The following is a 23,216-nucleotide window of genomic DNA, read 5'->3' on the forward strand; positions in this document are numbered from 1 at the left end:
AAATGTTATGATATTTTTAAAAAATAATAATATAGCTAAAAAAATAAATAACAAGTAGCTAAGTAGAGAATATATGAATAGCGAATATCTGAATAGCTAAATACAAAATAGCTACATAGAGATAAAAAAAAAGAGCACATTTTATAGGCTAGATAAAAAAAAATGCAACAAAAATATAAGAGAAAAAACTGAAATACAAATCAGGATATGTTAAAAAAAAAAAAAAAAAATAGTATAGTTATATATATAAAAGTATATAATTAAAAATTTTTCGAATACAAAAATTAGACAATAATTTGTGAACTAATATTAAAAAAAAAAAAAAACAAACAAGCTATATTTAATTTTATTTTATTTCTTTTTTTGATATTATTCTTTTAATTTTATTTTTTTTAATTTCATTTATTTTATTTTATTTTATTTTATTTTTTTTTAATTAATTTTTTTTCTAATATTTTTTCTTATTTTTTTTATTATTACATTTTTTTTGAAATATATATATAAGTTTTTTTAGTGTGTAAATTTAATTTTTTTTAATATTTAATTTTTTTTTTTATTTTTCACAATATTATTTCGTTTGTCATTAAAACTATATAAAATAAATAAGAAAAAATGAAGTATTCTATAGAGAGATCTTTTTTTTTTTTTTCACTGTTTTTTTTTATGAATATAACTAAATATGCTATTAAAGGGCACCCTGCAAGACCAGGTGAATTCAGAAAAAGTCCAAGAGAAATTATTAAATCTTACAAAGAAAGAGGACATGGAATAATTCAAGGTTATTATCCATCATGGGGTTCATATAATCATAATATGAAAGATATAAGTCCCGATGTTAATCTTTTATATCTCTCGTTCGCTAAGTTAGATTTGTCATATGATGATATAAGTTCTTTAATTGCAACTCCAACTCTTTTTAAATCATTAATCGGCTTAGAGTATATAGGAATAAATGAGTATTTTAATGATGCGTTGCAATTAAGAAAAGCACGTCCAGACATTATTATGCTTTTATCTCTTGGAGGAGAAAATTATCAACCAATATCTTTAGATGCTGCACTAAATAGTACTGAAAAAATTGCAAATCTTGTAGATGAGTTGGGATTTGATGGAATTGATGTTGATTATGAACCCAATGGATCGTTTGATGCATTAAACGATATAAATAAGGCTGATTTTTATGTTAAATATGTAACTAAATTGAGAGAGTATATGTGTGAGGATAAATTAATATCAATGTCACATTCTTCAAATGGGGCGTTGAGTTGCATAGGATTTCATGATCCCACAAAAATTTGTATGGACGACAATTCTCCATATAATTCAAATTATTTCCAAAATCCTTCAGTTAAAGAAGAATTATTAAGGGGAGCAAACATGGCATCAGCGGGTGGTGCAATATATATAATGAATAATTTAAAGGATATAGTTGATATCATATTTGTTCAAACATTTAATTACAATAATACTAAAGATCCATCTATTATTCATGAGTTATATGACTCATATGCCTATTACGGTAGAAAATATGATTATATCATTATAATGGGATTTAACTTGATGTTTCCAGATAATCCTTTCAAACCAAATAATAAGGATTTTGTAAAATCTATAGGGGATTCTATAAAAACTCAGAATAAATTAAATAAAGCAGCTGACGGTTTAGGATTGTGGTCATTGTCCAATGACTTAGCTGTTTTTAATGAAAATGAAGTAATTCAAAATTTCGTAGAAGCTCTACATTAAAATTCTTTATTAAACTCATACTTATTTTTTCCATTCATTTTCATATAATATTTAAAGCATTGTTTTTTTTTTTTTCCTTTAATTTTCTTGTTGAATTTTTTTTTGTTATTTTTTTTATTATTTCATAGAATGCAGATATATTTTAAAAAGAAAACATTAAAATTGACTAAAAATGAAAGATTTAAAGATATTATCTTAAATTTAAAAATATAATCAAAATTCTATAAATAGATATTATATGCTACATATTTTAATGTTCGCTTATGATAATAACTTTATTTTTATTAAAAACGATATTTTTAGATATTATTAAATATATAATTTAAATAAATCTTTGGATGAAATATAAACATGTGATTTTCAATAAATTTATAAGATGGTAATAATAGCGTTAATGAAAAATTATATAAAAAACTAAATAATGACTAAAAAATTCATCCTTAAAATTTTAAATTTACATTTTTTTATATGGACACAATTTTAAATATTACTTCTTCGAAAAAAAAGAAAATAGAAGTAAATTATTATAAGGAAATATTTGTTTTGTTTTATTCTTTTTTAAAATTAATTATAATCATTCATTTGATTATATACATATTTTATTAGTCAATCAATATATCGTAAAAGAATTAACCCGATTTTAAAATCACTAAAAGATTTATAATAAATATTTTTTTACTTTAAATTTTATTTTCGTTTTTTTACTTTCCTCCTTTTTTACATATGTGTTGTTAAATTAGTTTAGTTATTTCTTAAAACATATTACAATGGTATTTGGAGTTATTTTAAAAATTATAAACAAAAAGGAGTGGCAATAACTATTTTATACATTTTTTTTTTTTTAGAAATTATTATATTTATTTTTTTTTATAGATAATTCTTTTTAATATTTATTTTTATTTCGAATTAATTTATATTTATTCTTAAATTCTCATGAGTTTTTAGATTGAGTCATGATAACAAATATAAACAAACTATTTTTAGTAAAAAAGGAGAGAATAAATAGCCTAGAGAAAATTGTCTAATTTATATAAATTTTTAGTTTTATATTATTAAAATTTCGATTTTTTATTTATTTTTTGAATATAGCTCTTATATGATTACATTTGTTCCACGAATATTTAAAATATCCACTAGTAAATTAGTGTACTCATTTTTTAACTTACCGATGTTTTCCTGTTAATACATAAAGTACATTAGTCATTTATTTTTATACATATATCAATTATTTGTATTATTTTAATAAAAAAATTAATAATTTTTATAATCTTAAGAAAATATTAAAAAGTGCAAAATTAGGTATTTTACATTTTTTTTAAATATGAGTGCATTAAACCTCTGTTTAATAAATCTGTTTGAGGTGCTGACATAAATTTTTTTTTTAGAAAAACAGGGTGCGAAATACTAAAATATTAATTGTATTATTCTTATTCATTAAAAAAAATTCATGTTAAAGTTTAGTTTAACTTTTTTTTCTACAAGTTTTTAGCGCATATATGTACAATAATAAACAAAAGTTAAAATTATTCATTATTTCTGAATTTATTACCATACTTATAATTTGATAATTCATTTATTATAATAATATATACATCATAATTCTTAATTTTTATTAGGAAAAGGATAAGCACATCGAATTTTCATTCATAAAATATGATATTATGCCATATGCTACTTTGTATCACCTTATTTTTATATTTTTTTTATCACTAAAATGTTCATTATAATTTCGTTCATTATACTTCAATATAATTATAAAATTCAGAACCAGTGAAAATAGGGATCATTTAAATATAAAAATTTTATAATTTATTAAAAATAAGGCATTCGTTATATACATAAATATATGCTACAATGCACTATTTTAATAATATTAAAAAGTATTCATTATTATACTTATTTTTTTTTTCATTTTTGTATTCATTTTAAATGCGTTAAAATTTTTTTTTTTATATATACTTGTAGTATTCTTAAATTTTTAAGTTTTAAAAAATTAAATTTTTTAATTTTTTTAATTAATTTAACTTACATTCTATTTATTCAGTATATAATCCTTTGTTATTTTTATATTAAAAACCTTTCATTTATTATATTATATTGTATCTTCCAAATGTTCAATGAAATTTTGAAAATTAGAAAAAAAAACAAAAAATAGAAATTTTTTTTATCTTTTACCACTTTCTGATTTTATTCAGCTTTACTTACAATTATGACTATCTAGTTAATTAAGGAAAAAAATATTATGTTTTACTAAAAAATAAAAATAAGTATTTGATTTTTATAAGGTGCATAACAAAAAAAATATCCTTTTTTGTTCAATTATAGAAAATGATAATCTATATATTTTCCTCATTAAACTCCAAAAAATATGTGTTATAATAATTAAAAAGCATATGAAGAAAAAGGAATTGACTTCTATTAAAAATATCGATGACTTTTTTATTAAGTCTGCGAATAATATTGATTTTCATATAAAATTTTTTTTATTATTATCAAAAATAATCTCTATCTATCCAAATTATTAAAAAAAATTAAACATCTACTTGGAAGGAAATTGCGTATATATATTTATTTATTCAAAAGAAAATTTGTTTTTTTATCAATTTAGATATAGATATATTAAAATACAATATAATATATGAATTCACATAAATTATACCTAATTAATTTTTAAAAATTAAAGGATAGGATTTCATACTCAAGAATTTTTTGTAATAATTCATCTTTTTCTAATTTTTTTTTATTATTTTAGTATATGCCTAATTTATTAATTGTTTGCTCTAAGAGTTTTATGGAGCACTGGAAAAGTATATTATTAAAGAGCACGTAAAATAGTCTGTAGTTATTTTACTTAATGCAAAATTACTTATAAAAAAATATATAATTCTTATTTATGCCATACTACATGAAATAAGTAACTTCATATTAAATTTACAATATTTTAAATAAAATATATTGGCTCAATTTATTGTTTATTCTTGATATTCTAATTAATTTATGGAGACTAGATAATATATTTTAATAAATATTTCTTACGTATTTTTTTTTAAAAATACTCTCCTATAAAAAATTATCATTCTATTTATACAGTTGTGTATCATAAAAAAAAAAAAAAAAAAAATTAATTTATAAACAAAAAAATTAAAAATATGTCAATAATACAAAAAATATCGTAAAAAGAAATATTATTCTTTTTTTTTTTAATGTAAAGACTTTCACTATATGTGCTTTTTAAGGAAATTTTAAGTGAAAGCATTTATCATACATATATATATATATATATATTTTTAATGTACGTAATTTAGTATATTAATTTTTTAAAATACTTCGTGTAAATAACTTTTATCTATATTCTATTTCATCCTATTAAAAGTTTAAAAAGGTCAATACTATTTATTGATCACTGTTATAAAAATTATATTATTTAAGCATCTAAAAAACTATTACCACATGTGAATGCCATTAAGAACATAGTAAAAATTGTGAATATATTATATAGTTATAATAAATCTCCACAAGGTATATTTTTACTATAAGAACAATAATATAAATAAAAAGGAAAACTAAAATTGAAGTAAAATAAAAAATTCTTTATAAAATACCTTAGTTAATAAAAATAATGAATTCTTAATTATTAAGAAAAAATTTATATAATCCAGTTAATATTATTCAAAAAATTATTAAATGTTCTCAACGATTGAAAAAATATAAAACTCCCTGATTGACTCAAAAAATACAAAATTTTTTGTAAAAAAAAGAAATATTTCTAAAGTAGTAAAAAATTATTTCTTTTTCGTATATCTACAAATACACTTAGCACTTTCATTAGAGTCCGTGTAAGTTTCACAAGTATTTTATTAGAATAATTCTTATAGAAGCATATCTGTTATAATTTCTATCTACTTTTTTCTTTTAAATTAGTTATATCTTCGTGAAATGCAAAACAGATCAAGTTAATTTCTTCTTTTTTCTGTACGTGGCTTCAAAATACAGATATAATTTATATATTTTTAAAGATAATCAATGAATAATTGTTTCTAATATTTAATTAATTTATTCCAATTTATTTTTTGGAATTTCCATTTATAAAAATATACATATTTCAAGACTTTCTATTTATTTTTTTTTTTTGATGAAAACTATATTATATGTTATTAGATAAATTTAATTTTTTAACACTTTAAAGGTTTCATTATATTATGTATTTTATAATTTTATAATGAATTCAGAAATTAAATTTAATTATTAAGTAGCCTATTTAAGCTTTAATAAACAGAATTGAGAATAATTTAAAAAAAAGTTCAATAAAATATATAATAAAAAAAAATATTATAGTCTAATACTTTTATTTTTATCTGTATAAAAAAAAAATTTGTTACTAAATTCATTAATTACAAACTAAAAAATGCCACAGAAAAAAAAATTTCTCAAAAAATTATTTTCCAACATAAAATAAATTTAGAAATAAATAATATCTTACTTTTATTGAAACCTAAATGCTTAGTTTTAAGTATAAATAAATATTAATCATTTAGAAATTTGTTGTTATACTTTTTAATGGCATCTTAAAAATATAGAAAAGGGTTAATAATCCTTTAATTAACAATTGTGTTCATAGTGATACTTAAATAAATCTGAAAATTATATATTTTATTAAATAGAAATGGTTTTTGTATAGAGAATATAAATATTATAATTTTGCTTGTCTTTTGTTATTTTGCATAAAGATATACTACTTTTATTTTTTCCATTGAGACCCAAATTAAACTTTTAAGAATGTTTGCAGTGGCATATCATAAAATTTTATTCCTTTTTATAAGAGATAAATACAGTGATTCTATAATAGAAATACTATTATATTCCTTGAGATTTAATCCTGAGAAATAACCATCTTTCACATTTTCTTAATAGAGGAAATATAAAAAATTTTCTTATAACATTTATCTGATAGAAATAATGCAAACATTTTGAAAATTATTTTGAATAATAATAAAAGTATTTTTTAGTTTTATCAATAATATAAGTTATAAAATCTTAATGAATATTAATTATGGTTCACATTGATATAAACCCATTTTTATAATATGATTTAAAGCATCTAATTAGTAGGTTTTTCATGGATTCAAGACACTTAAAAAAAAACAGCTTTAACTATTGTATAATGATTTATCTATAGAAAATAAAGATAGTGACTGCAAGTAAAAATGTTTATATAATTTAATATTATATTAGGAATTTTCAAAATTTTTAATTTTAACTTTAAGAATTAAATAAAATTTAAAAGATGCTTTAGATATTTATGTATTCCTTTTTTACTAAAATCATAATTCCCAATATATGTAATTAATGCAGTGTAATTGATAATTCTTTTTAGTGATTCACGTTTACCCTTAGGAAGATCACTGTTATAATTTATTTCCCTTGTAGCCATACCACTTTAACAAGAATTTTTTATTTTTTTATTTACTAATAGCTTTAGAAGAATCACATTTATAATTATTATTCTTGTGCATATATTAACTTTTTAAATTATTAAGTATTGTGTTCTGATTTGTAATTATATGAAAAAAGGAAAATAAACTCTATTTTTAAAATATTTTTCATGAGCCTAGTAAAGCATTAAAAATATTTATATTCGCAGTTAGCATACTATATGCATAATAATACATAAAATATTTATGTTATCCTCATTAGTAATTTATTTATAGGATTTATATTTTGTTTCACTTTATCTAATATCTTTTTTTATTTTTTTCTTCAAGTTATTAATTAAACTTTAACATTTACCTTGCAATATATATAGAATAATTAGAAATAAAAATAATTATATGAATATCTTTGTAAAGATTTTATTAGGATATGTTTTTCTATTTTTTCTAATCTATTATAGTTATTCTTCATTGTGCAACTCTTTAAAAAAGATGTTTTAATTTTTACTTAATTTAAAGAAAGGATCTCTTAATTATTCAAAAAAAAAAAAAAAAAAAAAATGAATAAAGTTAATATTCTTTTATAAAAACAATTTAATATCTTTTTCTATATGCATAAGTGAGTGAAGATATATATAATAGGGAAATAAATGTAATTGGAAGAATCATATAAAGTCTCAATTACTATTATTTTCTATATTTAGGTTAATATTTGGAAAATCCTATTACAATCATAGTATATAATATATTGACGAAGATTGATTTCAATTATAAATAAACCTACATAAATATACATATATTCAGGCAAAATTTGGAGATTATTAAATATATCAATATGTGTTATTTATAAACTTAAATTCCCCATAACAAATAAGGAATAAGAAAAATATAAAATATTACATTTTTGAGGTGTCCTAATATTCTCACTTGTGTTAATTTTAGTTTATATTTTATAACTTTCATATAAATAATTATTATAATTCATAATGAATAGATGGTTTTTATGTCTTTTATTTATCATAGATCTTCTGAAATAATTTATGCTAATAAATTAAACATTGCTACAGACACTTATATATCATTATCTAAAAAATTAAGAAAGAATTATTATTTTCTAAATTTCCCATTCCTTTCTTAGAGATTTTATCCAAGTTTAAATATGTATGCCACAGTGATTCTTACTGATATATTTCCTACAATTTTTTTTACTTTATTGCTTTTAAAATAAATTCAACATATAGCTGAAATATATTTATTAATTATATATAATACTACATAAGAAGTAATGAATTAAAGAATTGTTAAAATAATAAAAAATTAAATAGCTTTTATTCACAAACATTCACATATGATACATAAATACCATAGATTATGTTAAATATATTTCTGAAACATAAATATCTCCGTTCATAATTCTTTAATTTCTATTTTTGATTATTGGAAATATTCTACACTAATTTTCATTTGTTAGTATTTTTAAAAAATCTATGAATATCACTTATACTGTCTGAATAAAAAAATTTCATTATGTAACTGCTTTTATTATGAATAATATAAAAATAAAAAAATAAAATCTTATATTTTTTTATTAAATCCCATTTAATTTTGTATGAATACATGGTTTTACATTCTTTAAAAATATTTGCTTTTTGATAATTTTAATTTATTAAGTACGGTGTATGAAAATTAATACTGAACCTTATTTATAAAAGTAATTACATTTTTAAAAAAAATATTTTATTTTTAATTTATTTGAGTCAATGTACAATTTCTTTTTTTAAAGTTGAATTTATGTATGTATGAAATAAATATAATTTTTTTAACATACTTTGTAAGAGCTAATACAATTATTGCATATTCAGAATCATTATATGCCTTTATTCTTCATTTTAAGAGATATTTAACTATATATTAATCTAAATAAAACATCAAATATTTTCATAGCATATATATATCTTTCTATTTTTTACATATCTTAGAAATGTATAATTTTTTTGTTTTCTATTTCACATAATGTATACACAAAATTTCACTCTATAGTGAAGCTCTAACTTATTTTTACCCTTTTTTGTCATGCCAAATAAATGTCTTAATATAAAAGTATATAAGAAAAAATGTATATCAAAAATTAAACTTTTATATATGTTGTTCTTATTAGCCATGACTCCTTTTACCACAAACATTTTGTTATAAGTGATGAGTAATAATTTAAATGATAATTTCTATAATTATAATAAATAATTTTAGCTAATTTACAATTTTTGTTAAAATTAGTATATTTTTTTTTTTTTTTTATCGATGCTGTTTTATTGTTTCTTACTATTTTTGTACATTTTTTAACATAATAAAAGCAAATGAATACAGTAAAAGCATTATTGCTGAATTTTATTTGACAATTTAATTATTTAATCTATTTCTTATTCTATATTCTTTTTTTATAATTATCACAAATTACATTATTATAACCTCTACAATATCTATTATTTTTTTTTTTTACTTATATTATTTCTTTTTGTTATGAAAGTTATATTGCTTTAATTCATATATAAATACATGCAGTATGTACAATTTAAATTATATTTCTCATCGTTATTGTTATACTTAAGCGACCTTTTATTTATGTAATATTTTATTAAGCAATTTAAAATAAAATTAAATTTATTACAGATTATACTGACATCAAAATTAATTCATTGCAACTATTCTACGTTTCAAAGTAGCTAATGTGAACTTTTAGAAATTAGAAAAATTATTTATTAATTGGTTGTTCAATAACTTTTCTAGAGTAATGAACAAATTAATAAGGAGCATACGCAAATGTCTATACTAATTTTAATTGTTGTAAAGTTATATTGATACTAAAAATATGTAAAGCTTATACATTTAATATGCATAAATAAGCATTTAATATTTTGGAGGTATTTATTTACTTTAATAAAAATGATCCCTATTTTTATTAAAAATATAAATCTTTCATCAAAACTGTCGATTATATATAAAATAATCTTTTAAAATAAAAAAAATTTTAATTATAGTTATTAACAATATTTCAGAAGTGCGTATAAATTAAGTACTAATAAAAACAAAATTCCTTTTTTTTTTTCTCTTTTAAAACTTCAAATTCAAATTTTCTATCGTTAAAAATTTAATTCAACTTAAATTTTTACACACTTCCCCCAAAACAATTCAATATATTAAGTCAGCAACCACTGAAAAAAAATAAATAAAAAATATATTTAACAAAAAAAAAAATAAATCAGAAAAGAAATAAAAAAAAGTCATAACTTTTTTTTAACTAGAGAATAAGTAGGACTGGTTAATAAAAGATATTAAATTTTTATAAAATAATAGTTGATTGCCTATAAGGGAAACAGAGATAATTAATGATAAATATTTATATAAAAATTAAATTTTAATACTATAAAATTGTATTCTTCTTTTAAAAAAAAAACAAAGTAAATTTTGTTTTTATTAATGCTTAATTTTTACACGTTTTTAAAAAATTGCTAATAACTATAATTTAAATTTATTTTTGTTATATTTAAATTATTTTCACATAATAATTTTAATGAGGATCTAAATTTTTAATAAAAGTAAAGATATATTTATTTAAGTAAATAAATACCTCTAAAAAAATAATTGCTCAATTACATGAGTTCTGTTTATAAGATTTATGTATTAGTACCATAAATATATTTTTACAATAAATAAAATCAGTAGAGACATTTCTACATGTTCTTTATTAATTTGTTTGTTTAATACTATAGCAGAGTCATTATAAAGTCAATTAATAAATCATTTGTATGAAATATTTTAGTACTCTCGGCATCTTCTATTTTATTAATATATAATACACTTTCATTATATTTTCCTTAATCTTCATTAATTTTGAACTTTTTATGAATCTTCCCTTTTATATACTTTATTAATTTTGTTTCTCTTCTTAACATGATCTTTATTACTTTCTTTCTTTCCTTCTTTCTATCCGAGTATTTTTTTATTATTTCTGCCCTTTTTAAATCAGTCTTATTCTTGAACATCTTTAAATTAATGTCATCTTATTTTTTTCTGAACATTTTATTTCTACACATATGCTAGGTGACCTATCATGATACAATTGTTACATTTTTTCTTGCGATATATACACTATTTCTTTAAATGGTATCTCTCTTCACAACAATAGCGTTTATTAAATGCTCTATTTCTATCAACTTCCATTTACTCATTATACTTTCTACCCATGTTGTAAATATCTACTTCTACTGATATATATTCACTCTATTTTTTTTTCTATTTCTCTTATACTTTCCATATCATCCTTAAAAGTCTCATTCGTTGTCATATTTACGTGAATTATGTTTCTAAAACTAATAGAAATATGCTTCCTGATCTTTCTCCAAAGGTCTGTCTATAAATGTTGGGCCATTAGAATCTCTCATGTATAGACAACTCTTAGCATATATCATACAATCATTAATGAAGTAATTTGTAAATTAAAATACACTAGTCTTTTCCTTTACATTAACTACTTGCATCATTAGTTCATATTTTTCCTCTTTATTGATAAACAGAGATCTTTCCAAGACAATTTGTAACTATAACTTGTTTATTATGTCCTCATTAGTTGAAAAATTGGATGAGTCTTCTCTTTACGTAAGGAATAAAATATGTTCAAGTATAATGAGTGTTTCTTTTCTGGATGGTTCCTACATTTTTATTTCATTTTCAAAATCTATAAACTATTTAAATAACCTCTTAATGATTTCTCATTAAATTGTGGTGTTCCTTCAGGTATATTAACTTTAGTAATTTCGTTGTTATTCTTCACCTTGAACACATAATTTTCGTATAGTAATATTATATCAATAAATACATTTAATCCAAGATTCGTTATTTCCTATTCATTATTTTGGATTGCTAATCCAATTGGGTTCTACTTGAGACGACTTCGTTTCTTTCCGTTGTCTCCATTTGACTTATTTGTTACCCACCCAATGACTTCTCTAGAATATTGAACAAACAAATTAATAAAGAGTATATAGAAATGTCTCTATTTATTTTAATTATTATAAAAAAATATGAATGCTACTATACATAAAATTTACACATATATTTTACATAACTGAGCAATTATTATTTTAGAGGCATTTATTTACTATAATAAAAATCATCCCTACTTTTATTAAAAATTTAAATCCTCATTAGAATATAGATTATATGTAAAATAATCTTTTAAAACAAAAAAAATTTTAATTATAGTTATTAACAATATTTCAGAAGTGTATATAAATTAAGTACTAATAAAAACAAAATTCCTTTTTTTTTTTCTCTTTTAAAACTTCAAATTCAAATTTTCTATCGTTAAAAATTTAATTCAACTTAAATTTTTACACACTTCCCCCAAAACAATTCAATATATTAAGTCAGCAACCACTGAAAAAAAATAAATAAAAAATATATTTAACAAAAAAAAAAATAAATCAGAAAAGAAATAAAAAAAAGTCATAACTTTTTTTTTTTTTAACTAGCGAATGTGCATGGCTAACTCGCTATTTTCCGTAAAGTTACTAAATAATACTTCATGAAAGGCTAATAATATTCTTTATTAATCAAATACACAATCAAAATCTTTGAATTTTTTTTTTCATAATTTAAATTTATATTATGCTATTTTAATTTTAATAACAATAATGTGACCATTAAGTTTATTGTTAACATCACTATCATTTTTACTTTTTTTTATTTAAATTTTATATATTTTTAGGTGTACAATGAGCAACATTAATATTTATCAAATATATATACACATGCAAAATAATATAAATTTAGCAATAATTTAAATGCCTATTATTTTAATTTTTTCATTAAATAATTTACACATAAAAAATTCTTATTTTTAAAATAACTTAAAATATTTTTAAGTATTGATAATTTTTTTTTGTAATTAATTATTATATAGTGTGAAATATTTTATTAGAAAATTATAGAAACATGTTAAAATTTTTTTAGGCATACATGAAACTTCTTTAAAGGATTTTGTTATGACTAACAACATATTCTATACTTAATATTTAATTTTGAATTTTTATAACTTTAATGATAAATTTAATTGTTATTATGTTTATACACACAATTTTTAATAAGTTGTTAAGCGAAATTTAGATGAAACAAATGGGAATTTCTTTTCTTTCATATTTTTTTATATCTTATTATTCCTTAAAAATTTATAATATTAATAATTTTTTTATATTTTTTTAATTGAATATGTTAACATGGTATAAAAATAAGAATTATAAATTATAAGGTAAATTAAGAGTAGATTAATAAATTTTATTTTTTTTATATTTTAAACACATTGCAACTTAATATGGATTCAAGTACTAAAAAATCACAACATGATTTACAACTTTGTGAAAATTTTGAAAGTTCTCCATATTATAGTTGCCTTATCTCATTTTTGGAATCTATAATACCAGTTGAACCTGAAAATAATGAAGGATTTTTATTTGCTTTTATATTAGTACTTATTTTTTATATGTGGATTTTTAAGATTTTTTATACTGTAAGATAAAATTAAAAATTGATAATACATATGTTTACTCCTTTTTTAATTATTTATTTAAAATATTATTAATAAAAAAAAAATATATTTTTCCTTAATTTATTATTCTTATTACAGAATGATCAGACGGAAGATACTGAAGGTTTCCCACAAAGTGATGCACAAATTATAACTAAAGATACAACAGAAGAAATTTTTTTAGAAAGTAGCATAAAGGAAAAGGAAGAAAGAGCACAAAAGGTAAGAGAAAGAGAAGAAATGAGAAGAGAAGTGAGAAGATTAAAAGAACAAATGAGAGAGAAACAGGAGAAAGAGCATAGAATAAAGGATAGAATAAAAAGAAGAGAAGAGCAAACAGCTAGGAGGAAAAAAAAAAAGGAAAAAATGATTAGTACTGTAGGTGAGTCAGAAGAAAATGAAGAAGTAGAAGAATAAAAAATACAATTGGTGGAAGTGAAAGAAGAGTAAGATAAACACATGTTTTTAAAATATGATATTTTATTTAATTCCTTATATATATGCAAATTTTATTTTGTATACTATATTCTTATTTAGTGTAAATTTTTGGTTTTTTAGTTTTTTTTTGTTAATATCAAAAAAAAAATATTCTGAAAGAAATTTCTAATTTTATTACTTAAAGTGACATATATGCATTATAATAGAATCATCATTAATACTTTTCCAAGAAATGGAATTTTCGTTTATTAAATGTTTCAGTACATAGTTTTCCTTAAAAGCATCATTAACATTTTATGTTTAATTTTTTTTTATTCTTATTCTGTTTAGTTTTGTGTCTTGATTTTTGGTTAATTCATATTGAAAAAAGGTAATTTTTTCAAATGATTTATTTGTCAAATTTAACTATGTTAAACATAATATATACAAAAAAAATGATATGTTATTTAATATTCCCTCACATAAAGTATTATATTATATTTGTTCTGCGTAAATATATAATTATTTTTTTTACTTAAGATTATATTTATTTATATTTTGTAACTTTTCTAAAGCTGTATATGATATGATTCATCTACATTAAATGTATGAATGAATTTATAATTTGGAATGAAATAATATTATATAAAATCGTTTTAATATGGCAGTTAGCTCTAGATTTATGCTCACAATATCTGTTTTTTATTTCATCTATGTGAATGGATTTTGCAAGTATATTAAAAAAATAATAATATCATATAATATTGATTTTCCATTTTCCATTGAACATATTTATAATATAAATTTCATATAATTAAAGTGTAAACTAAAATTTTTATTATTATATTTCAAAAAAGAAAGGAGAAAAAAAAGGTTATATGAGATAAAATATACAATAAACATAATTACATGCATATTATTATTACTAATTTAATTTTTTTTTTTACTAAATTTATATTTTTAAATAATTTTTTTTTTTTAGATAATTTATATATTATTTTATTGTATTAAAAATTATTTTTATATTCTTTCATTATATATAAAAAAAAAATGTAATAAAAATTTTTTAATTGTTTATAAAAAAAAAAGGAAAAAGTGTTATATATCATTTCGAGAAATGTATCCGTAATAAATTTAATTCAAATGCTATATTTAATACATTCGTAAGTACGGTTTTATTGAATATTGAAATAATTTTATATTTCTTTTTAATTAAAGAAAAGAAAACAAAAATATTTTACTTTTAAATTTTGAAGGTAAACTTTTTTAAAAATATTTTTTAAAAAAAATTATTATATATATTTTTTTGAAGTAGAAATGAATATTACATAATTTCTATTTTATTTTTGTAATAAGTATAAAAATAAAATCATTTCTGCGACGGAAAATAGAAAATATTGTTTGGAAAAATATACTACTTTTGTGAATAATTCATTATCGATAATAGTAAAGGAATAATATTATGTGATCTTAATTTCGAGTTTAAAACTTAAATTATAGTAATAAATTTCTATATGTTTTTTTCTAGTATTTCTTTTACATTAAAAAAAAAAAAAAATTTTTTAATTTTTTATATTTTATGTATTCTTAATAAACTTTTATTATTAGAGTTTTGTTATTTTTCACATTAAAATAATAAAAATTTAAGAAAAAATGAATACAAATGACTTTATAGATGATAGAAAAAAAAAAAAAAGTAAATACTTATAAGGAAAAATTGCATAAAATAGTTTAATTATAAAATATATCTCTAATAGAACAATGCACTCTGAAGTAATGCATATTATGTTATATATTTTTATTTTAAATGTAAACAGTTCATAAAATGTAAAATTTGAAATACTTTTAATTATACTTAGTTTTTATTTATTATAAATATTACTTATTTGTAAATAAGTAAATGAATATATATATTCTATGAAAAAAAAATATAAAAAGTATAAAGGGGAAAAAAAAAAAAATGAGTAGGTTGTATTAAAGAATAAAAAACGAATATATATTTAATATTATAATGAAATATATCTTTAGTTTTGTAACATAGCGTATAAAAAAATATTCTGGTAATATGTAGCTAAAAACAATAAAAGTAAAAGAAATAACTTGTGAAAAAATTAGAATAATTTAATGTTCCTTGTCTATAACCTAAAAAATACTTTATTTTAATTGAAGTTTTATAAAAATATAGTTTCCACTCAGCTTTATTTATATTTATAATATGTTCACTTATCATTTTACTTTATAATTATTTATAAAAACTAAAAAATGTGTTTTTTTTACTGCATTTTTTCTATGTGATGTATTTATCTAAGATATACGTATATTTATATGCTTGCATGTTATGATCAAAAAGTATAAAATTATTATTTCTTTATATAATTTTCTTTTTTTTTTTTTTTTTATAGGAGAATATATTTCTATTGTATATATACAAGAATACCTAACCTTTTGTATAATATTATTTTTTAATTCTTTAATAAGTTTCCTCAAATAAAATCTTCTATCGAAATCGGCTTATAATTAATATTTTTTTAAAAGATAAAATTGCAAATTATTTTAAAAGAAATAAAATGTAAATTTTATTTTGTCTTGTCCATGATATTCTGTATGTCTCTTCATCAATAGAAGTAGTAAAATATTTTATTAAATTGCATTAATAAATCCAAAATTACATAGGGGAATAATACTTCTAAATGTTACCGATTTAGAATTTATAATTGTACTACTTAAACTACAATAAATCTTAAAAAAAAATAATATCTTCAGAAAAGGAAAATGATACAATACATATATACATATATATATATATTTTTATTCTTATATATAAACACATATAATCATTAACATGAGCTTTCAATATAATCATTAAAATAAAAAAAACTCTTTTTTTTGATATATTTTAGAAGGAAAATATTAAATTATATAAAATAAATTAAATGGAATCTCATTCTATAAATTATTTTTATCCTTAATTTTTCTATTAATATCTACTATTTCTTGCAGTTCTAAATAATAATTTTCTTTTCTTTTTTTATGTTTATATAATTATATTACACTAAAAGATTTCCAACTTAAAAAAAAAAATATTCATTTTTTTTTGTTTTTATAACTTTTTTATGTGTTGGTCAATGAATAAATTCATTGCCCTTAATTAATGTACAGTTTAAGGTTTGTCTTAATAAAACTTATATATATGTTTGTAGTTAATTTCATAATACTAAATAAATATTTAAATCTTAAATAATTATGTCTTCTCTAAGAGTACATAGTAAAAAGTCAAGATACTAGAACCTTGACCAACTTAGTGTGTCTAATCACTGTTTTTTTTTAAAACATATATCGGTTATGATTATATTATGCCTTTTTTATTTTTCTTATTTAATTTTTTTTGCATATTTTTTTTTTTTAAAAAAAAAAATGAATGATGGAGAGACATTGAAAAAGAAAAGAATAGCAAGTGAATTGCTTTTATTTTTATTTAATTTTTATAGACTTTTATTTTTCTTAGAGTGATTTAATTAATTTTTTATTATATAGAATCTATAATACAAAATTATGAAGGAGTTCTAAAACTTGCTCTTTATTAACTTGGATGTTCATTACTTTTATCCGGGTCTTTGAATATCCAATTAATAAATCAATTGGTGTTCAAAGAATTCGAATTCCAAGGAAGAATTTTTTTTATTTGAAAAAGAAAATTTTTTTATTTTTTTTATCTTCAACTATGGAAGATATTAAAAGGTTTGGTTTAGAGTTACTTGAGGAAATTACAGGTTTTAGCAGATCTTATGTTTTTGAAGAAACTTAAAATCAGGGTTTTGCCAAAGTTAATTTAGTAGAAGGAATGGGAAAACTTGATGAGGAGAATTTAGAGAACTACATTATTTGGTTTGAAGAGTTTGAAGAAAGAGTAAAAATATTGGGGTTATCTAAAATTCAGGTATGTAGGATATTGGAATCGTTATTATCAAGAACTTATTTACAAAAATTTTATGAATTAAGTACCAATGTTGAAGTAAATAGTATGTTAGAGCTGAAGATTAAACTAGCTCAACATATATTTAAAGATAATGACATTCTGGTTGCTCAATTAAAAAAATTCTGTACGTCTAACCGAGAATTAAGTATAAAAGATGCAATAGATTCATTTATCAAAAACTGCATGATATATTCTAATATCTGTTTATGTTTCAAAGAGATAAATTGTTTTTCCGCAAATTATTTGTGGAAATGTTTTAGATTACGTGCCCCTGAGAATTATTTAATGTTAATACCTCAAAACATACCTAAGAATATGACTCTTAAAGAAGCTATATATTCTGTATTGGATATAAAGGTTCCTGAATCTAAATTAAGGATGAACCAAGACATTGGTGTATTTGCATTAAAACGTGGACATGAGACTGAACATATAAAAATTTCAAATAGAAAGCCTAATAAATGTTATTGTTGTGGTGAAACTGATCATTTAAAGAGGAATTGTGAACATCGTAAGAAGAGATGTGGTAATTGTCATATTATAGGACATTTAAAAGCAGTATACCCAAATATAGTTATAAGAGATAAAGAAAATGAAATAAAAGGTATGATAATAGATAAAAGATATGATCTTATCTTCAAACTTTTTAAAAATGAAACTGATTTGAAGAAAATAGATATTTTTAAGAAATATTTAGAAAAGTTATCAGCCGAACGTACTAGACAAAGAGAAAGAGCTAAAGAAAAATATCATAGAGATAAATTACGCAATGAATAAGAATAAAATTAATAAGTTGAGTTTGGAAAATTCTGAAGAGGAGGTGAACAACAAAGAGTATGATTCAGAAAAAGAAGAGAAAGAAATGTCTGTTAATAAAGTTCAAAGTAATTAAAGTCGTATAGAGCATTGTGGTCAATGAATAAATTCATTGCTCTTAATTAATGTACAGTTTGAGGCTTATCTTAATAAAACTTATATATATGTTCGTAGTTAATTTCATAGTACTAAACAATTATTTATAACTTAAATATTATTCCTTTATCTAGGAGTATACTACATGTAATAAGTTACTAGAACCTTGACCAACTTAGTGTGTCTCATTACTATTTTTTTTTTTGACACATCTTGGTTATGATTATATTATATCTTCTTTTTTTTTATTTTTTATTATTATTATTATTTTTTTTTTTTGGGGAATGAATTTTTATGGAGAAATATTGAAAAAGAAAAGGATAGAAAATGGATTGCTTTTATTTTCTTAAAGTGATTTAATTAATTTTGTATTATAGATATAAAATCTATAACACAAAATTATAAAGGAGTCCCAAAACTTGCTCTTTATTAACTTGGATATTCATTACTTTTATCCAAGTCTTTGAATATCCAATTAGTAAATCACATTGTAAAAAGAGTAATCAAATTGTTAAGATAAATGAGAAAATAGTAGAAGCATTACTTGATTTTGGAGATGATGCATATACAATATCTAATAAAATGGCTAAAAAATTAGAAATAGAATTTTATCCTAATGTCTGTTCTTTTGAAGTTAGTGGAATAACAGGTAAATCAAAGATGAAATTGTCCGAAGAAGTCATAGTAGAGGTAAAATATGCCAAAGGACAAGCAAAGGTTAGATTTGTAATAGTATCATCAAAGAAATCTTTTATATTGATAAGCTATGATGTTATATATAATTTAGGATTTTGTACCACAGAGCAGAAAAATGTTATTAATTATATTATGAGAGTAAAACTGGAACAGATCGAAGAGATGAAAAATACTGACCAAGTTGTTATTCGACGTTTAGTTGATGGGACTGATTTAATTTCAAAGGAATATAAGGGCAAATTACACAAAACACTTGAGTCTATGTCAGTATTATGGAGAAACAAAATTTTAGGAACTACCAGTAAATATAAAATCTCAATTGATGTAAAAGGAAAACCAAAGAGATTCAGACTAAGACCATTGAGTAAAGAAATGTTGGATGAGTTACATAAAAAAATTGATGAGATGCTACAATTAGGTGTAATAACTAAAGTTGATTATACAAATTAGGCTTCACCAATTGTATTAGTTAAGAAAAAAGGTGGTGACTTTAGAGTTACTATAGACTACCGTTATCTAAATAAATTTATTGTAGATGATGCGTATACAATATCACATATGAAACATATATTTCAAGTATTTTATGGAGCTAATTAGTTTTCAAAAATATATCTTAAAAATGGATTTTGGAATATAGCATTATATAAGGATAGTAATCCTTATACTGGATTTATAGTACCTCAACATGGAACATTCGTTTTTAATGTATTACCTTTTGGTTTGAAAACTAGCCCAACACAACTCCAAAAGATAGTGGAGAATATTTTTATGGAACTAATTCGAGAAAAATAAATAGTTGTATATATTGATGACATCATCATATTAACAAAAACAATTTTTGAACATTTTGGAATATGGAAGAAAGTAATTGAATTACTTATTGAAAATAATTTAGGAATAAATGTAGAAAAATGTGAATTTTTTAAAACTTCTATAACCTATTTAGGACAAATAATCGATCATCAAGGGATAAGACCTTCACCAGATAGAATAAATACTATTATGGAAGCTGTGAGTCCCAAAACAAAGAAACAATTAAGATCTTTACTAGGAGCCGTTAATTATTATAGAAATTCTATTAGAAATTTCTCTGAATAAACTTCTAGATTAGTCCCTTTGACATCTAAAAAGAAAAAGTTTGTATGGACTGAAGAATATTCTCAAATATTTGAACATATTAAGAGAAAAATGGCTGAAATTATATCATTATCATCCCCTAAACCTGGAAAGCCTTATATTATTTATACAAATGCATCTGACTATGATATAGGTGATGTGTTTAGTACAAATTGATGAAAAGACTGGATTTAATAAATTTATTCATTTTACTTCTAGGAGGTTGAATGATATACAAAGGAGATGAAGCACTATAGAAAAAGAATTATTTGCTATAGTAGTAGCATGTGAAACTTTTGACTATTATATAAAAGGACCTAAAACTTTAGTTAAAACGGACTGTAAATGTTTAACATGATTAGATTCAATTAACTCAGGGAAACTATATCGATAGAATTTGAGGCTATCTGAATTTAATTTAGAATTTGAACATATTGATATGGTTAAAAATAGCTTAGCCTATTGGATCACTAGGTCTGTAGAAGATGATATTAAAAGTCCTAATTACATGATATTGCAATGTTATAAACCATTTGAGGAAAATGAAGATTCATATACCATACCATCAGTACAAGAAGTAGCTGAAGCTGTTAAGATGGATAATAAAGAAACACCAAGAAATGTGATATGGAAGGATGAATTTCCTGTACATTATAAGACAAGAAGATTATATATACCTGAGAAATATAGATTTCACATAATGTATTGGTTTCACAGTAGTAAATTTTCGGGACATTGTGGAGCTAATAAAACACTTAAGAAAGTTTAAAAACATTTCTGGTGGCCTAATTTTAGTAGAGATATTTAAGAATATGTTACAAACTTCTTAGTTTGTCTAGTAATGTGTAATAAAAAATTTAAACACAATTTAAATCAATCATTATCAAAACCGAATCTATTTGATATGCTTTCATTAGATACAGTAGGACCAAGAAAATGGAAAGAAAAAGAATATTATATACAAATAGCAATTGATCATTTCTCACGTCTTATGGTGACTAATGTAATAGATAAACTTCCTACTGTTTTAGACGCCATTAGGATGTTAAAAAATAATTGGGTTCCTTATTTTGATTGTCCGAAAAGTATACTTACAGATCGAGGTTCTATAGAAATGAATCAGGAATTTCAAAATTATGTTATTGATGAGTTAAAAATAAAATTGTTTTGCACTAGTGCTCATTATACACAAGGAAATGGTATAAATGAAAGTTCCCATAAAGGTCTTGATTATATACTTAAAACTTTATATACAAAAAATGATGTATCTTTTGAAGAGATAGTACGAGACTCTATATTAATTTATAATAATACACCTCATGGTTCAATTGGCGAAACTCCATACTTTACTATATTTGGAATTGATTTTATATGCCCAGGTTTCTCTAGAATAATGCCTGAAATATCATCAGAAGTAAGAATTCTTCATTTAAAAGATCGTTGAAAAAAGATATATAAAGATTTAAATAAAATTGATGAGAAAATGAAAATTATAAGAAGAGACATTAATGTAGGAGATATCATTCCATGTGAACTGTCCGATTATGAAAGAAAACAATTAGAACACTACAGTGGAAATTATCAACATGAACCTTATTGGTCTTTTCCTTATAGAGTTACAAAGGTTAATGATAATGTCTTACAAGCTATACCTATATATTATAGAGGTAAAGAGATACAGGTTCTTTTAGAAAAAGTTAAGTTGCTAAGTCATAAAACCAGAGAAATATATGAGAATCAGCTAAAGAACTTAATACAGATTGTTGACAAGGATAACAGGAAGTCCATGCCTACTAGTTTATTAGAGCCTAAGAATCATTTTGATATTTATGGAAAAAGTAATGTTATACCTGAAATATTAGTTAAAGGAAAAAGTGGAAAGATATATAAAGATATACAAAAAGGTTTAGATATTGTAAAGTGGGATAAAGAACAAAGAAATAAAGTAACGTAGTTACTTTGTCTAGATGGTGAAGAGTTTGTCAATGAATAAATTCATTGCCTTAATTAATATACAATTTAAGGCTTGTCTTAATAAAACTTATACATATGTTCGTAGTTAATTTCATAATATCAAATAAGTATTTAAATCTTAAATAATTATGTCTTCTCTAAGAGTACATAGTAAAAAGTCAAGATACTAGAACCTTGACCAACTTAGTGTGTATAATCACTGTTTTTTTTTAAAACATATATCTGTTATGATTATATTATGCCTTTTTTATTTTTCTTATTTAATTTTTTTTTTGCATATTTTTTTTTTTAAAAAAAAAAATGAATGATGGAGAGACATTGAAAAAGAAAAGAATAGCAAGTGAATCGCTTTTATTTTTATTTAATTTTT

The 23,216-nt window shown here is 20.7% G+C and overlaps 2 protein-coding genes across 2 annotated transcripts, besides 2 other annotated features; both read left to right on the forward strand.

The window, feature by feature from the left end:
- Positions 1 to 612: 612 nt before the first annotated feature.
- CHT2 (chitinase) lies at positions 613 to 1,746 on the forward strand (the record flags this gene model as incomplete). Its single annotated transcript, XM_028679781.1, has 1 exon — positions 613 to 1,746. One exon carries the CDS (start codon positions 613 to 615, stop codon positions 1,744 to 1,746), a length of 1,134 nt encoding a protein of 377 aa, XP_028535459.1.
- Positions 1,747 to 13,542: 11,796 nt separating this feature from the next.
- On the forward strand, positions 13,543 to 14,172 carry PRELSG_1467700 (Plasmodium exported protein, unknown function; the record flags this gene model as incomplete). Its single annotated transcript, XM_028679782.1, has 2 exons — positions 13,543 to 13,737; positions 13,855 to 14,172. 2 exons carry the CDS (start codon positions 13,543 to 13,545, stop codon positions 14,170 to 14,172), a joined length of 513 nt encoding a protein of 170 aa, XP_028535460.1.
- Positions 14,173 to 17,551: 3,379 nt separating this feature from the next.
- Positions 17,552 to 19,011: a repeat region.
- Positions 19,012 to 19,538: 527 nt separating this feature from the next.
- Positions 19,539 to 23,216: part of a repeat region that runs on past the window's edge.

Source organism: Plasmodium relictum (assembly GCF_900005765.1).
Source record: "Plasmodium relictum strain SGS1 genome assembly, chromosome: 14".
NCBI lineage: Eukaryota > Apicomplexa > Aconoidasida > Haemosporida > Plasmodiidae > Plasmodium > Plasmodium relictum.